The 16,949-nt window shown below is 42.7% G+C and overlaps 2 protein-coding genes across 2 annotated transcripts in view; both read left to right on the top strand.

Annotated features, from left to right (window-relative positions):
• Positions 1-2,098, top strand: part of fbl (fibrillarin) — a 10,175-nt gene extending 8,077 nt beyond the window's left edge. Inside the window, exon 9 of the mRNA XM_061049566.1 lies at positions 1,354-2,098. Within this exon, the coding sequence (XP_060905549.1) occupies positions 1,354-1,378 (25 nt within the window). The 3' untranslated portion in view covers positions 1,379-2,098. The remainder of the gene's footprint in view (positions 1-1,353) is intronic.
• Positions 2,099-3,775: 1,677 nt separating this feature from the next.
• The window catches only part of dyrk1b (dual-specificity tyrosine-(Y)-phosphorylation regulated kinase 1B), a 44,487-nt gene continuing 31,313 nt past the window's right edge, over positions 3,776-16,949 (top strand). The window contains exon 1 of the mRNA XM_061049562.1: positions 3,776-4,214. The gene's annotated coding sequence lies outside the window, so the exon portion shown is untranslated. The remainder of the gene's footprint in view (positions 4,215-16,949) is intronic.

Here is a 16,949-nt window from a genome sequence, read left to right as displayed (position 1 = left end):
GCTTTTATTTAACTGAACGTCTCAGGGTGACTTTGCTCTTCTACTCCACAGTCCTTAAGAGGCAAATATAAAATGTTTCACTTAAAAACCTCTTCTTCAGACTACCAGAATCTTAAACTTATAGATTATCAAAACCTGTTTCTTTACCCCCATCAACAAAAATGAAAGTCCTAGGGACCCGGTAATGAGTAAACTCCTGCAGCTGCCTAAATTCAGTTGGCCACCAGTTAATGCAACAGCATCTTCACTTCCCAGGAGTCCATGTGTCGTTTCTCTCTCTCTGCTTCATGCAGGTTCTGTATGTGGGGAACAATTAATAGCTCTGTCACGTGACCGCCGCAGAGACTCGGTGGCTGTCATTGAGCGCTGTGCGGAGCTGCAGCACGAGCGTGATCATTTTCCATCTCTTCAAAATGACACGTTAACCTGAACACTTCACAACCACAGGGGGGGGGGGAGAGAGATGTTAAGATAAACTGCAAGTGTTGGGCACTTGGGACCCTCATTCAGCACCTTTGACACTCTTTCAGTAATGTAGGTTAAAAGGTGGTGATGTTTTTCAGCCTCCTCCTCGTCGGGTCACATTTAACGTCTGTCGTTCATTTTAATAATAAAAACTGTTTTTAAAAACAAGGCAGGTGGTAACTGAGAACATGCTATGAATAGTTCCACGCAACATTCAAGCGTTTAACTGGTCACAACATGCTGACATTGAGGACATCTTTAGACCCGAGTCTTTCACCATGTTGACTTGTCACCGGTCAGATGTCACACATTTAGCGTTGCGCTGTAGTTAGCTTCTTGGATTTAGTTTCTTCCTGGTGATGGGCAGACTCTTGAGGCTGTGCTCGCTGTAGTGAAGCAATCGCCCGCTGAGATGCCCCTGGATGGTCTTCAGATGTTTTCAGATTTAAATTCTGTTTGACAAAAAGTGGATTGTACTTTCTTACACCTCACTGATCCGTTAGTGGATTTATTTTCTGTAACTGCAGGAGCAGGAAGACGCTCCTTTACGGCGCTACAGGAGACAAAATAGCTGCGCAATTAACACTGGTCGGTACCTTTCTGACCTCGATCTGGCAGCCATAGATGTAGTTCTTCTGTAGGTCTTTGTTTGTCCTTTCCAAATAAGGTCACTAGACTTTGAGTGTCTGAAAATATGAAGATTTAATAAAAAATAAACGGACAAGGACATGAGGTCATGTTGCTGCTCCAGAGCTCCAAGACTGTTTGTGATCCAGATCTGAGTTATGGTGACAGGTGGACTACCCCCCCCCTACACGTAGACTCTCCCAGATCTCCATCTAACGTACTTTGTTCCATATTTTAAACACTTCTTCTTTCTCTCCTCAGACCTCCACCCAAAACGAAGAAATGAGGCGAGCAGAGGAGTTCAAGGAGACGGATGACCATCTTCAAACCGACGTCTGCTTTTTTTTTTCGTTCCGTCAGAATTTGTCTGTAGATCTCCACAGCCGCACCTCCGCCTGTCTGTAGCTCCTCCCATCTGTTTGTAGTTTCTTTCTCTGCAGGGAGACGCGACGCCTGACTGATAACCGACCAAACCGCTGGAACATCTTTCTGGTTTCTGATTGTTTGAGGTCTTTGTATCATGTGGACCACACGGCTGGAGGAGCGTTTCAGCAGATGAGACAAACAGTTTATTTCAACATGTGCAGCCTCTTGATGCTGCAGCTTTTTAAACATCAAGGAAATTAGATTATTCTATCAATTTTCTCTGATCCTATATGAATATTTTTCACACCCCGAGATGTCTTTATATCTTTAGTGTATGATAAGTTATCAGTCAGAGCTTAATGTCCACGTCTGTGTTCATACTGTCTGTGTAGGTAAGGACGCCTGAAAGCAGACGATTGGCGGTGAGGTGGTTAACTCGACCCTTGGTGTGTGTGTACAGACAAATATAATCCCGGTGACTTTTTCCCACTTTGACTAGTAGTGCGATACTCAAAGTGTAACTTTCTTTTGTTGTTGTATGAAGAGGAATGGTTGCACGCCATTACAGTCTATTCTGTTTTTTTTTTTTTGACATGATGGAAAAACTTTGTTTTAATAAAATGTGTATTATTCTTGTTTATGATTGGTTGTGTTCTTTGACCTCCAAGCGCAGTACATTTACAGAGGTGACAAATCGGGTTAAATGGTAAAACGTAAATCCTCTGACTGCTCAAAGTGCTTTTACACCGCAGGTCACGCCTACACATTCACACGCTGATGGAAGAGGCCGCTGAGTGAAGAAGTAACTGATCACATTCATACAGCTCTGAACTCTCTGCCACCTGACGAACACAACGTTGACACTCTCCCCATCTTCAAATCCAGACTCAAAACCTGTCTGTTCCAGATCGCCTCCTCACTCTTAACGTTTTAACTGTTATTACACCGTCCTACATCTCATTTATTTTGTGCTGATTTTATCCAGAGTTGTTTTTTAAATGTTGATTGTTGCTCAGTGTGTCTTGAAAGGCGCTTATAAATAACATTTATTATTATTATTATTATTACTCCGCTGACGAAGCAGAAGGTGCAATGCTCAAGGACGTGTTGGACATGTTGCTGCAGGAGTTGGGGATCGAACCCTCAACCTTCCGGTTCAGAGACAATTCCCCACTAGGCCACAGCCGCCCTTATTAATCAGTTAAAGATGGATCATTTCCACATCTACTTAAACTGTTGATTGTTCTTCGATCACGACCGTTGCCGTGTCTGTGAACGTAATTAAACGGCTGCTTTAGGTTTTCTTTCCTCCATTCTTCTGTTCATATTGTGATTCTGTCAAACTGAAGGTAATTATTCTCGTCGTGGAGCGGACTCTGTTGCTCCTCCGTTCTTTTGAGCGGTGTGAACAACCTGATCAGGAGGATTTCAGGGCAGCTGTGATTATTATGAAACCTGCCGTCCAAGTTAACATTTTTTTTACTCTTTCGTGTTCATGTGGCTGGAAAGTTCACCTGCTAAGATTCTTAAACCAGTCGTAAAGAGGTTGGAAATTTCATTTAGGGGTGGACAACTGGCGGCCCCCCATCAACGCTCAACGGGGCCCTCGGGTCAATCTTTTTTACATATTAATTAATTGGAAAAATTAAGAAAAACATGAAAAATCTGCCATGAAATCATGAAAACCAGAAACATGTCCATAATAATATTTAATCTTTGTATATGTTGAGTTAATTTGAGACATAATTGTTTTTATATCCTACAATTTGGCCCCCAGTCAGTCAGAGTTAAATGAATGTGGCCCCTTGCTGTCACCAAAAGTTGCCCCCTCCCTGATTTAAATTAACTGCTGAACACGCAGTTTTCTACATAATAACTTGATTTTTTAAAAGTCCACTTTTCCATGAAGTTGCTGTGGATTTGTTTTGGCAGCCATTTTGTGGGAAATGTCTCGGGAGCGCGCCTGGCGGTGTCGGGAGCGCGCTCTCAATGCAGCCCCTCTCCTTTGACCGATATTACCATCACGGAGGGGCTGGCCAGCACACAGCTAGCTGTAGCTGTGCCTTGCTAAATTATATCTTAGTTTTTTTCCCAAAGCGTCCGCCTCTATAGTCCAGCGGGGCCTCCAAGGCCTGGCCGTTACCCGCCGAGCAGCCTGCAGAGAGCGGACTGTCTTCCTGCAGATTCCCGATGGCAGCGTTTTATTAACACAGCTAGCATGCTAGCTAATTGCTAGCTGGCTAATGTTAGCTTTTAAATTAATTTAAAAAAAAAAAAAAGAAAAAGCTGACGGGTTGTTGCTGATCTGTTTAACCCGGTTTGCGAGGTGGATGCACTCGTGTGTGTATCTGAGATTAAATATCGAGTTTCTGAAGGAAAAAAAAAGAAAAAGCAGGACTGAGCTGTAAGGGGTCCGCGGCGGGTTGAGGCGGCGGGCTTGCCCTCCTCCCCTCCGGCTCGGCTAGCTGCGCTGCACCCGGTCCTCCTGCTTCCGTGAGCTCCGGAGAATCACGCAATTTTTTTTTTTTTTTTTTTTTTTTTTTTTTTTTTAACTGGAAGATATTCTCACCGGGAGGATTTTATCGGCAGAACCAAATCCTTTTTAAAAAACAAACCAAAAAAAAAAAACACGGTATCTTGGATTTTGTGGTGTGGAAAGAGGGGCGGGCTGACCCGGGGGAGGGGGCTCGGTTCGTGTGGACGGAGGGTTCCGAACATGGCTGCTCCGCGGGACTCGGTTCGACACACCGCCTGAGGTAAGATAAAGCGGCTCCGAGGAGTTTTTTTTTTTAATGCATGTATATATGAGGTGTGTGTGTGTGTGTGTGTGTGTGTGTGTGTGAGAGTGAGTGTGTGTGAGAGTGAGGGGCTGATCAGCGCTTCACACTACCGGGGAAGCTGCGTTAATCACCCGGCCCCCCGGCCTCCTCTCCCCCCCGGCCCCCTGTGTCCCCCGCTCCCCCGCTGAAGCCGCAGAAACGGCTCCGGGGGGGGGGGGGGGGGGGGGGGGGGACGACATACACACACACACACACACAGGAGGAAAGGCTGGTTTCGATGCTGGGGAAAAAAAAAAAAAAAAAAAAGGTGTGTTACCATCCCTGCTGGACAATGCACCGTGTTGTAAGACTGTCGCATGTACAGTAACAGAGCCAGTGCATGCATCATGATGGACTCTCTAATGTCCTCCAGGTGTGCCTGTCCTCCTGCTTTACACCCTGTGACTGAGCCCTTTCTCACACCGCTAGCAGTGTTAAGGCTGCCCCATAAACAGGCTCATGATTGATGCCATCAGTGTGTGTGTATCTGGGCAAGTTTCAGCAGCCGGGCTCCATCCATCCCTCCCTCCCGGTTCGCTCTGTCGGCGTCTTAAACCGGAGGGATGGAGGTGGAGATGGAGATGGAAGTGCTGCTACATGATTAAAAAAAAAAATAAAAACGTGTTGATGTAAATCCTCAGGTATGCACGAGGAAGCCGGGTTCATCTTGATGTGTTTGCCTTTTTATGTGTGAAAGCAGGCAGCCAGCAACCCCCGACTGTCCTCTGCACATCTGCAGCATTTCATCTGCTGTGGCAGCTAAGGCTAGCCGTTAGCTTAGCCACCGCAGCATCAGCAGCAGCAGCCCCAGCCCCTACCCTGCCCTGAAGTACAGGGACACAGGGCGCTCTGCTGCCGGGAGATGTCTTCCCCCCCCTGGGGGAAAGGGGAACAGGACTGTGAGGAGACCACAGATGGAGAGGAAACCATGACTTGACATCTCCTCTCTTGTCTCTATGGGGTCTAATGTGGTCCAGTTTGAGTTAAGAGGATGGGGGGGCCCTGAAATTGTAGGCGACTGTAATGAGGAGATCTGTCACAGATTTGTGATTTGTCACACCTCGCTGAAGTTCAGCTCTCTGGCTTTTCTTGGCGATGGACTCAAAATGGACATTTTCTCCACAAAATACTCGTTTCATCTATTACAGTTCATTCTTTGTGGTCTCGCACCAAATCATGCTCGCCAGCGTGCTTGTTTGCTCAGTCATTTGCCCTCTGTTAGATTTCATTATGGCCACTTATTGGCCGTAACATAACATTTTAGACGAGATAAAAGCGAATGCATCCCTCAGGTTAAAGTGTGTGGCGGACCAGCGAGGAGGACGTGCAGCTTTATGAGAGGATCCAGTGGAATAGATGCTGTTTCATTGTGCTGCTTGTGTTTATTTAAGATGAAAACGAGAGCAGATAATAACGGATAAATAAGTCAGAATATCTGCCTTGTGTTTTTTACAGAGATCTTCATAAATACATAGTGTGTGCTGACTGGTCATCATGTTCATCTTAAAGGCTGTGGAGCTCAATCTGCTGTTTTAGTTCCAGTCAGACACCAGCAGGTATAAGTGTGAAAAGCACCTGTGACCAGTCGGAGGATTTGACCCTTTCCATATCGCCGTCGGTGAGCCACAACCGCTCACCATCACCACCGCCCGAGCATGTATGACTGCTGTGAGAGATCTGTGATTACATTCACCATCTGCAGCTTGTGCAGCACGGCTAAAGGATCACACCACAACATGCACGAGGAGGCTGTCCTCCAATCACTCGTGAATAAGATTGTGAGATCAAGTTAAAATCCTGGGTGCTGGATCTCAGACTGGGAGCACTGGGAGAGCCGATTGTGGGAGTGTCAGGCCCCTCACTGAGGCTTCATCCCTCTGGAACATGATCAGGACTCTATATCTAAAGGGGAGGGGTTTGTCTTCTTAGGTTGTTAAAGTATAAATACTTAAATACTTTTTGATACCACATCATTCAAAATAAAATAGAATAGAAAGCATTTATTGTCATTATACAATCGTACAACCAAATTAGAAATGCTTCACCTCAGAGTGCACAGACATACAGGCCTCCATCAGCAACAAGCAATCTGCATTCAAGGAAGAGAAGAGGGACAATGTTTATTTAAAAATATTTACAAGGGCCCCGTTAGCCTAGTGGTTAATGCACGCGCCCCATGCATGGAGGCATAGTCCTCCAAGTGGGCAACCTGGGTTTAAGTCCGACTTATGGCTCCTTTCCTGCATGTCATTCCCCACTGTCTCTGTCCCTAATTTCTAACTCTTTTGTCTCTCAAATAAAGGCACAAATCTTTAAAAAATAATATTTTTACAGCAGATAATGTAAATTGCACGGTGAACAAGGAGCTTGCCACAAGTAAGAAATATAAATATTTATTGCACAGGTTAGAAATGTGTATCCTGCAGTAGAAAGGTATGATTGGTACAGGTACAGAGGAACACTGTGCCCAGGTAGAAAGTGAAAATAGTGCAGGTAAGGTTTTACAAAATAGGGAATAATATTGCTGTTGATTCCTGCAAAAGGAGAATTAGAAAATGGTACAGTATCTGTATATATATATATATATATAGAGAGAGAGAGAGGTCGGTTCACCTGGGTCACTCGTGATGATTTATTTGTAATGATTAAAAATGGGTCTACACACCCTGTTGGCAATGCTTCATGACCGAAATGTTGCCAATGTTGTTGCTTTTTTAAATTAAGGCGATGTGCAGGCGTTTCCCTGCAAGTTTTGTGAATGAAAAACAAGAAATTAAATAAAATTTGTTGGTTAGGGTTTCAATATTTCTTGCCATGGTTTAGAAACGGGTATCGATTTCGATGTTGCATCAAAGTTTAGAAAATCTGGTATCAAACCATTTTTCATTTTTGTCTTTTGGTCACACATTTGGCCAATAGGGTTGTTCCCTGACTGACAGCACAGCCAGGACAACAAGCTCTGTGTGTGTGTGTGTGTGTGTGTGTGTGTGTGTGTGTGTGTGTGTGTGTGTGTGTGTGTGTGTGTGTGGCAGCTCTGACACATCAACCTCAGATCCGATTTAAACATAAACTCCAGGGTCACACTTTGTTCTTCATCTTATACTTTCTTTCGGCGCTGGTCGGAACAGACCGAGAGTTTCGAGTATGATGGTTAAAAACTCATCAGCGACATCTGTTGGTTGAAACATGAACTCACGACGCATCACTAGAATCATCGCAGCTGCAAATACATTTCAAAATGTCGGCATAAGAAGCTACAGTTTTTAAAACGAGCTTTACTAGCAACACGACCGTGAGGCGCATTTATGGGAGGTACCAACATGGAGGACGTACGGTCAGCGGACTTCTCACTCTCATTTTCTCGCCCACTCTCTCTCTCTTAAGCACTGATATTATAGATAAGCCAAAAAAAGGTCGGCAATTGTATTAGGTTGGGGTTACACTGGATGCTTGCGACTGCCTGTGTCTTTTTTGACTTCTTTACTCAAAAGAAACATATTAAACTACGAAAAGATACATATATGTGGCAGCTGTGGCTTAGTGGTAGTGGTTCATGTAGTGAATGTAGGTAGTGTTTTTTTTCTACCTTTACTGGTAGAGCGGCTCGTCCTCCAGTTGGGAGATCGGTGGCTTGGTCTTCCTTTCCTTTGTGGGAAACTGAGCCCCTAAATCTTTAAGACATAGCCTCCAAAGTGTGTGTCAACGAGTGTGTGTGAAAGGGTGAACGTTGACTTGCATTGTACGGCCCCTCTGATTGGTTCGAAGACTGAAACCTTGCCGAAGGTTTATCATGATTGTGGCATGACACAATGATGTTTAATTCACTGCTTTTGATTTAATTTGTGTGTTAGCTAAACTGCTGTGACATAAGGAATCTATCCATGTTGGCTTCCTTATATACTCTTTAACCTGGAAGCATGCTTACATGACTATCAGAATACTTTGGACAAACACAATCAGATATTGCAATTACTTTGATTTAAGACATTTGAGTAAGTACCACTTACTAAACACCTTTTCTGAATGTGTGATGGTGTATTACCAGCACAGAAAAATACATTTTTATTCATACAAAATGATTTATAATACAATTGATTCATTGAAGGCGATCTTCCCGTAGAGAAATGTTTACTTGTGCTGTTAAAAATGTCATTTCATGTGTCAGAATTCTCCTGTTGAGCTCTGCTCTGATAACTCTCTGCAAAAATGCCGTCTCAAAAGCAGCCGGTGCTGATAAAAGGCTTCATCATCTGTTGCTAGGTAAACTTAAGGATGACATTGCATTGTGCTGCTGTTCAGTTTCTTTGGTGGGACAACACCAGCCCCCCCCCCCCCCCCCCCTGTGATGGCTGGCCACATGAGGATGAGTCTCAACGCCGTCACTCGAAATCTACCACAAAGTTAAAAAACTGAGCGTCGTTGTTTTCTCCAAGTAGAGGATGGATCAGGAGCGTGCTAAATAAAATATTATTGCTATTTTAAGCAGTATGCACAAGCGGCCTGATCCTAAGCCACAGGTAACTTCAGGTGCAGCAGGAGAGCAGGTAGCTTCACCTGGAGGAGCTGCAGGAAGCCACTGCTCCGTATCAACTTCAGTCCTGTCCTCTCTGCTGTGTGTGTGTGTGTGTGTCTCATCGTGTCTGAGTTTACTCTCTGTGTGTTTTTAATCATTGTGACTGTTGGACCTTCTGACTAGAGGTAGGACAACTACTGAATGATATGGCAATATATCGTCGTCTTGACTCGCTGGTGCCAAACATCCCAATCTTATAAGATTCAACTGGCATTTTTGACTCCCCGTGTCTCGACTTTGACTCCCCAGGGTGTCGCAAATGACTTGAATGAGGGTCATGTGAACGAAAGTCAACTGGTCAAAGAAGAAGAAGGTAATGGGTTTGACAGCGGTTTAGAGTTAAAGCACCTAACGCCCCCCTCCACTTTGGGGGGGGGGGGGGGCGTTTTCTATTCTTCAACAGATATCATTATAGAATGGTCTCACAATATGTCAGGTGTCGCTGTGTTGGCGTTATCGTGGGCCACGTCTCGCATCACGAGTTACACCGTGATTCCCACTCCTAGATCTGACTTTCATCCTGATTTTTTTAAAGTTTAAGTTTCTGATACTGTGACACTGTTAAAGCTTTGTCTTTTCTTTACATCCTGGTCCTTCCACCTCATCGGTCATTCACCTGGAGGATCACACACACCTGTCCTGGGTCCATGCAGCTCAGGGACACACAACCAGCCTCACCTCCTCACAGTCTCTCCTTCAACTTACAGCAGTTTAAACCTTTTTCTTTTGATAAGTCGCTCGGGAGGTCAGTTCATGTTCGGATATTAACCTGACCAAGCTGAAAGTTTAATTTCAAGAAAACTTGCAACTTACTGACGATGAAGGTGCACGGCCCGTCATCACGCCGTCTTCACATCTTACGCCACAATTAAAGTTTTGTCTTCATGAATTTTCAGTAAAAAGTAGTCCAAACAGTTTCCCAAATTCTTCCTGCTCGTCGTCCACCATTTATTGTTTTTCTGTAAAGTTGCGTTCAACTAGATGACATTTTATGAGATTTCCAGTTTAGGTAGTCAGGTCAACACTCCGGTTGTTGATGAATAGAATCTGTTAGTGTTGGGTGTGCCGCCTTGGTCACATGATTGTTCTCCACACATCATACTACAGGAACAAAACTGTTTAATCTACCATTATGACGTCGTGAGGGGTCTCTCGCATTTTCAAAACCATTATCTTTTAGTCAGGGCCAGGCTGTGAGCGAAAAGCGAGAGCGGCAGTCAAATGTGGATCTCAAGTTGGGGCGGTAAAATGACGTTCATGTATGCTACACACAGAGAGCAGAGGAGGTGACACTGACTAAATCACACGAGTTTGCCTCCACATTCTGCATTTAAAAACCAAGAAATGACCAAATCTCTGCGTCCTAGGACTTCAGTTTTTGTTGCTGTGGTTTTGAAACTTGTTTAGCACCAAAGTTTCAAACCCTAGTATTACGTCACAGCCCTTCTAGGAATATCCACTTCAGCTACGATTGACCCCGAGTTTCCAATCATAGATTATTCTACATACGATTAAGAAGCAGCAGATAAACGTCCTTGATTGGACAGTAGAAACTTCAGACCCTGCTGTTCACACGTGGATAGTAAGTTTCTCCAACCTATCAAACATAGAGATATGTCCACTCATTGGCTTGATGATACCCACTCAACTTTAAAACACTTCATGTTAACCTCCCGTCAAACTGAATAATTCACAACCTAAAGTGATGGTTAAGTGTTTACGTTCATGTCCAACATGTGTCGTATAGCAGCTCAGCTCTATGTTAACTGCCAGTTGGGTCCAAGGCACCAAATATTGGGTAATATCTTGTTTTTAATTGCTTCAATTTAGACAATGCTCTCTCTCTCTCTGACTCGGGGCAACTTTGATTTAGAATCTGACCAAAGATCTGAGTTCTTCTTAAAGCTTCAGTACTTTCTGATACAGTCATTAAACTTACAGATCGTGTCATTATTAAACACGTTATCTAAAAGTATTAAAGAAACAACCTTCCTCTGGTTGGCATGAAACACGATGGACACCGACTGACACAGAAGAACCACAGTGGTCGCTGTGTAACGGTTTGTCAGGAGGATGAAAACTCGCCTCAGCTCCAGGTCATTCCCTGTCGTTAGGTTGAGACGGGATTTTGAGATGGAGAAGCCATGGACAGGCTTCATCCAACGGGTGACGTCACTCAGGCTTTACTTTCAGTCTGTGGTTGCACGACTAGGACGTGAGGGAAATAGTAGCGAGTAACATCCAAACTAACAAAACGTCGTTGCCAAAGGGACATTTTTAAAGATTAATTTTTTGGGGCTTTTGTGCGTTTAATGGAGAGATAGGACAGTGGGTAGAGTCGGAAACCAGGGAGAGAGAGTGGGGAGCGGCATGCGGGAGGGAGGCCACAGGCGGGATGCGAGCCCGGGCCGCCCGCTTGAGACGACAGCCTCAATACACGGGGCGCGCGCACTATCCACTGCGCCACCAGCTCCGCCCAGCAAACGTGACATTTTAACTTGAATTGAACAATCAGTGAGGAAAAAGTTTTTTCTTAAAGCGGCGTTTCCTCTCGTGGTTAATTGTCTCTGAATAGACCAACTGCTGAAAATAACTTCTGTTAACTCTCATTAATGTGCAAAACGTTATGTGACATATGACGACACATAATAACCAGATAACTGCTCTCTTAATCTACAGCTAGTGTGAATGAAGAGCAGTGACATCGAGTAGTAATTAATACAAAATTAGACAAAATGTCTCCAGTCAACAAGTGCAAAGTCTATTATTAGTCCCTGAATGTGACCAATGACATAACCTCATAAACACACACAAACACAGCCCCCCCCCCCCCCCACACACACACACACACACTCTGATGATTCATGCTCTGACACTCTATATTGATGTTCATATCTGTTTTCTTGTCTCATAAACATGTTTCAGAAAGTTCAGACATCCTGAACCTAAAAAAAGTCAAACTCCACAGACAGTCAGCCTTGTTGGTCACGTGACAGACCGCTGTGTGTGTGTGTGTGTGACTTCAGGTTTGTGTGTGTGTGGGTAATGTGGAGGAAGAGGCCCCTCCACCTGTCCTTACTGGGACTCTATTTCTGGGTCTCACACTGAACTTGACTATGTCTCGCCTGGCAACAGAGCCTGTATATATATAAATGTATGCACGAGGTGTGTTTTTGTGTGTGTGTGTGTGTCGCATGTGTTATTCCGGTCCTGACTACAGCCGTACCAAAGCTGTATAGACTCATATGGAGTGGCTGTGGCAGCAGAAGACTGACCCGAATGAACACTTTAGCTAAAAGAGGGAAGAAGCTAATGTTAGCATCGGGTTACAGCTGTAATGAATGTGACATGTTGTTGCTCTGACATGAACTGTTTATTTCCCATCATGCCCTGACGTTGAATCGGCTTGGTCTGTGTTTGTTGTTGTTGTTGTTGTTATGAAGCTGAAAACACACCTCATAGAAAGGTTGTAACGATACCAGAATTTAAACTTTAATTACGAACTTGTTGTTCAAAACGAGGGCAAGAAAATAAGTTTAAATGACCCGATATTGGGTCTCACTTTCATTTTTTGTTGCCGTGGTATCCAAACAGGTCTAAATGTTTTATTTGTACTTGGACTTCTAGGCATCGATATGATTTTAATCGTGTCATAGCATCATTTTTAAATCCTGGTAGAGTGAGTGTCAGCCCCAGTTCATCCATTATGGACTTTTTAGACATTTTAAACTGTTTCTTCAACAACAACAAAAAACCTTTATGGGACAAAAATTTAAATGAACTCGACTCAGTTCTTTAGTCAAATGTGTCACGCTATAGGAATGCATAAAGATTACACTCAGACTTGTAGATGAGCTGGGCTTTGATACGAGCATGCTCAGACACACGTCTTGGCTGACTCTGTAAGACACAACCAAAAGCAATTCTCACAAAAAGACAAAAGGTAAAAATGTGTGCTGTTTGCGTGCTTTCTAGAATTTTATTTGACATTTTGATCCATTTAAATTCTAAAGATATGTCATATTGATCCTGACTGATGAGTAGGAGTTTCACACTTGCAGAATAACTCCTGATATTTCCAGGAGGAGCTGCATGTGTGAACGCAAACAGACACATTTTTCCACTCTGAGTTTACCAGAAGTTTCTCCTGCCAGCCTTCTTGTGTTTTTTTTCTGCGGCTGTGAGAACGCAGCAGATTATTATCCGGAGAATTCTGCCCGAGCCAATGCACGAGGCCGCTTCGATCTCTGTGCACGCAATTAAACGGCTGCGTTACGTTTTCGACAGTATGTTTTTCGTCGCTCTTTTGTTTGTCTGATATTCCGTTGAACTACACGTAGCTTTAATATAAAGGCAAATGTTCTCGTTACAGCATCGTCTAGCGCAGTGGTTCTCAACTCGTCTAGCCTCAGGACCCACCCCCAACTCCAATCGCGACCCATACTTTTTAAACCAATCAGATTTATTTACTGAAAAATTTTGCTTTTTGGACTTTAGTCGTCACAAAACATGTGACAGAACTAAGAAACTAGACAAAACAAACATGTTTTAAAAAGTGATTTACCGACTTTCTTACACAAGTTTTTTCCAGGCACACATTTGCGATTCCACTGACAATAGCTCCGCGACCCACCTCTGGGTCCCGACCCACCAGTTGAGAACAACTGGTCAAGTGGACTCTGTTGCTTTGTCCGCCCCTTCACCAACATGAATCTTTCATATCCAGATGACTTGGAGAAAGAGGCAATAGATTTGCTCAAAGCTTAAAGATTCTCCTGAGATCGTATCTGAAATGCAAACCAGACTTCATTCAAAAAACAGCTTTTTAAAAATGTTCTCTTTGTCAACTTGACAAATCTCACAAAAAATGTAGATTCAGATTTTTTTGTTCTTATCTGCATCATGATTCGGTTATCTGGGCATGTTACGTCGTTGTCTTGGATCCAGACACATCATTTCTAAGATGAAAGTCTCCCACTAACACAAACACATTCACACATGGAGGCAGCAGAAGACCAGCAGCTCCCGTGTCCTGTGAGGTAAAAAGCCTGTTTTTGTCAATGGAGTCTGGTGTCTCTGAGAGAGAGTGATGTAACAGCTGTTTCTGTTTAAAAAAACTCATCTCTGTAGGGATCCTGTCTTTAATGTCGTCAGACTCCTAAAATAACAATCTGAGCCCGTCAGTGACAGAAACAAAAAAACTTTTAGTGGACTTTGATCCATCAAGGATTGTGGTGCAGCCATCACATCCTGTTTCACTGCTCTTAGCTGGCTGCAACAATTCTGAGCAACTCAAACACTTCTTGTGCATTCACCGACCATCATTCAGACCTTAAAATATCTCATAACAGAGACAAGGTTATAGATTTATGTCAAAACGTTTGGATATTATTGAAGAACATTTAATGTTTAAAACAATTAATGTGACATTCCTTTCCTGCTTTAAGGAGATTCTACAACTACATGTTGTCACATTTTGAATACTATGACACTTTTGATACCACATTTTTTAAAAACAAGACAATCTCCATTATTAAAATTTTGTAAACACGCAGTATGTAGATCCCACCACCAGGGGGCTCTCAATCAAAACAATAACAAACGATGACATTGAGGCTGGCGGGAGTGATTCTCTGCTACTCCCTCCCCCGATGAAAACGAACTCCTGAGTTGTCCGTAGTCAAGACTAACGGGCGAAACCGACCTGAGGAAGAGAAAATGTTTTACAGACGAGCTGATGTATAATAAACATGAAATGTTGTCACAGAAGCACAAACAGCAACAGAACGACAGCTTTCAGTAGCAGCTCACGCTTTCTTTTGCAGCGATCTTTGACGTAACATCCGGTGTTTCCATGGCAACGTTAAAGATGTCGCGTCTGTCATGGCGTCCGCTGCAACTAGACACGGCTCGTTACAACCATAAAATTAAGGATTTCTCTGGTTTTGATAACTGTTGGAAATATTTGGGGTTATGTAAATACTCAACAAAAAAAAAATGCAAAAAACATTCAATAATTTTTTAGTCAATTTGAATAATTTAGAGTGAAAATTCTACCTTTTGTACGTTTAAAGTATAGAAAAGTACTGATGATTTAAAAAAAATACTAGTTTTACTAAAGGCAGGTGATTGGGAGAGAAATAAATCCACCTTGCGTGCAAACTCCTGCAAATTGTCTACATTACACAATATCCAAAAACAAACAAACATCTATTTGTATTTCATTAAAATTATTCAAAAACACAACGTTAGCATTCTTCCATTATAAGAGAAAGATTGTACTCAAACTTGTTTTACGTAAAAGTAGAAAAAGATTATTTTGTGATGAATCACGTCAATCATTTTACATTTTGACAGCTGTGGGTGTAGACTTCCTCTGAAGCTTTTTGACACCTGTGTAAAGACTTCTGTTAAAAATTAAAATCTCATCTGGAGTTAATGAAGACGGTATTGTCCTTTAGAAATGTGGTGATGCAGAAGAGTCCTGTAGAGAAACAGGAAGGTGACTCAGGAGGAAAGTTTACAAACTTACCAATACGTTGATACTTTCAGACACCACATGTTTCAAAATGATACCGTCTGTTTTTTAATGATCTATACAGCAGTGGTTCTCAACCCGTCTAGCCTAAGCTCCCCCACAAACTCCTTCATGAAAAAATCGTGACCCACATATTTGTCAACCAATCAGATTAATTTAATGAAACATTTGGCATACGATACAAAGAAACAACAAGACACACTTTGAAAAGCGCCAAATAGACTTTTTGACACACTTTTATTTTTCCAGCTACATATTCCCGACCCACTGAAAACAGCTCAGCGACCCACTTTTGGGTCCCGACCCACCAGTTGAGAATCACTTATGTACAGTATCATAAAGTACTGGGAAAAAATAGCTGAGAGAAAGAGGGAATGTGCTGTCGTAATCGAACGAACAAACAAAGAATTACACATTACCGTGTTTTTTTACTTGAAACATATCTACATTTGTTAAATTAGAAAACCCTACTCAGGATTTAAAGACAGCGTGCAGCATTTGAGTACCTGAACGTGTGTATGTTCTGGGTGTACTGGTTGTAACACCAGTCCTCCCAGTTTGCACCATCCGGTCTGCTATGCTCCTGCAGACGGACACATGTCCGCTCGGATCAATCTGGAGTCTCTGATTCTCATCGATCACTGAGGCTGTGTGGGTAATGTGTGTGTCCCTTTGCATCGAAAACCAGGGACCCTATATGATTATTCAGTGTGTGTGTGTTACATGTGCTACAGGATGTGTCAGTGGGCTCACACCAAAGACACAAGAGGCCAAAGTTAACATGTTATATAGCTGCTGCTTAAATACATACATGGACTTTAAATTCACTGTGTGTCTGTGTGTGTGCATAAATATACATTTTAAGACAACCAAAATCTAACAAATTGCATTCTTAAATCCGGCAAACTCAAATTAACATGACAACCTGACAATTCATTGCAGGAGTCATGGGAAATGTAGGATCCTGAAATGAGGTCACGGGCAGTTCAAGCTGAGAAAACTGTGACCTAGGCTGCAGATTAGATACTTAAATAATTGTGTTCTTTAAAATCCAGATTAATGTTATTATCTAAACTAACAGAAGACAGATAGCTCATGAACTGCTACTTTAAATGAACTGAATCAACATTGCACACATTGCATGGTGGTATTGTCATACTTAAATCATGATGTGTTAGAGCTAATGGATGCTGCTAACTCATATAATCTATTTAATTGAATTATTTTGCTGCATTTTTTAAATTTTTTATTTTATTTTTAACTATAAATTAATAGGTTAAAGGTAGAGAATTTGTCTGCATGTTTTTAAAGTTGTTTTTGAGTGTATAATAACACGGTTTTGTTTAATAGAATTAGTCGAGGCAATTTTATTTTGAAGCAATCTTCCTCTTCTGTCGAGCTTGCCTTTACATTAAAAGGCGTTGTTGCTGCATAAAACATTAGCAGCACCGTTTGCACCGGTCTTTTTCCACGTTGTGTTCCCTCTTTGCCTGTGTCATTCCTGCTTCGTTTCGCTTTTTTTGTCTCTCTGGCACCGCCAAGTGAGAAGGGTATCTCCGAG

The sequence above is a fragment of the Labrus mixtus genome, chromosome 11 (assembly GCF_963584025.1).
Source record: "Labrus mixtus chromosome 11, fLabMix1.1, whole genome shotgun sequence".
In the NCBI taxonomy this organism is placed as follows: domain Eukaryota; kingdom Metazoa; phylum Chordata; class Actinopteri; order Labriformes; family Labridae; genus Labrus; species Labrus mixtus.
Note: the sequence above shows the minus strand (reverse complement) of the source record. Positions and strands in the feature narration are given on the sequence as shown.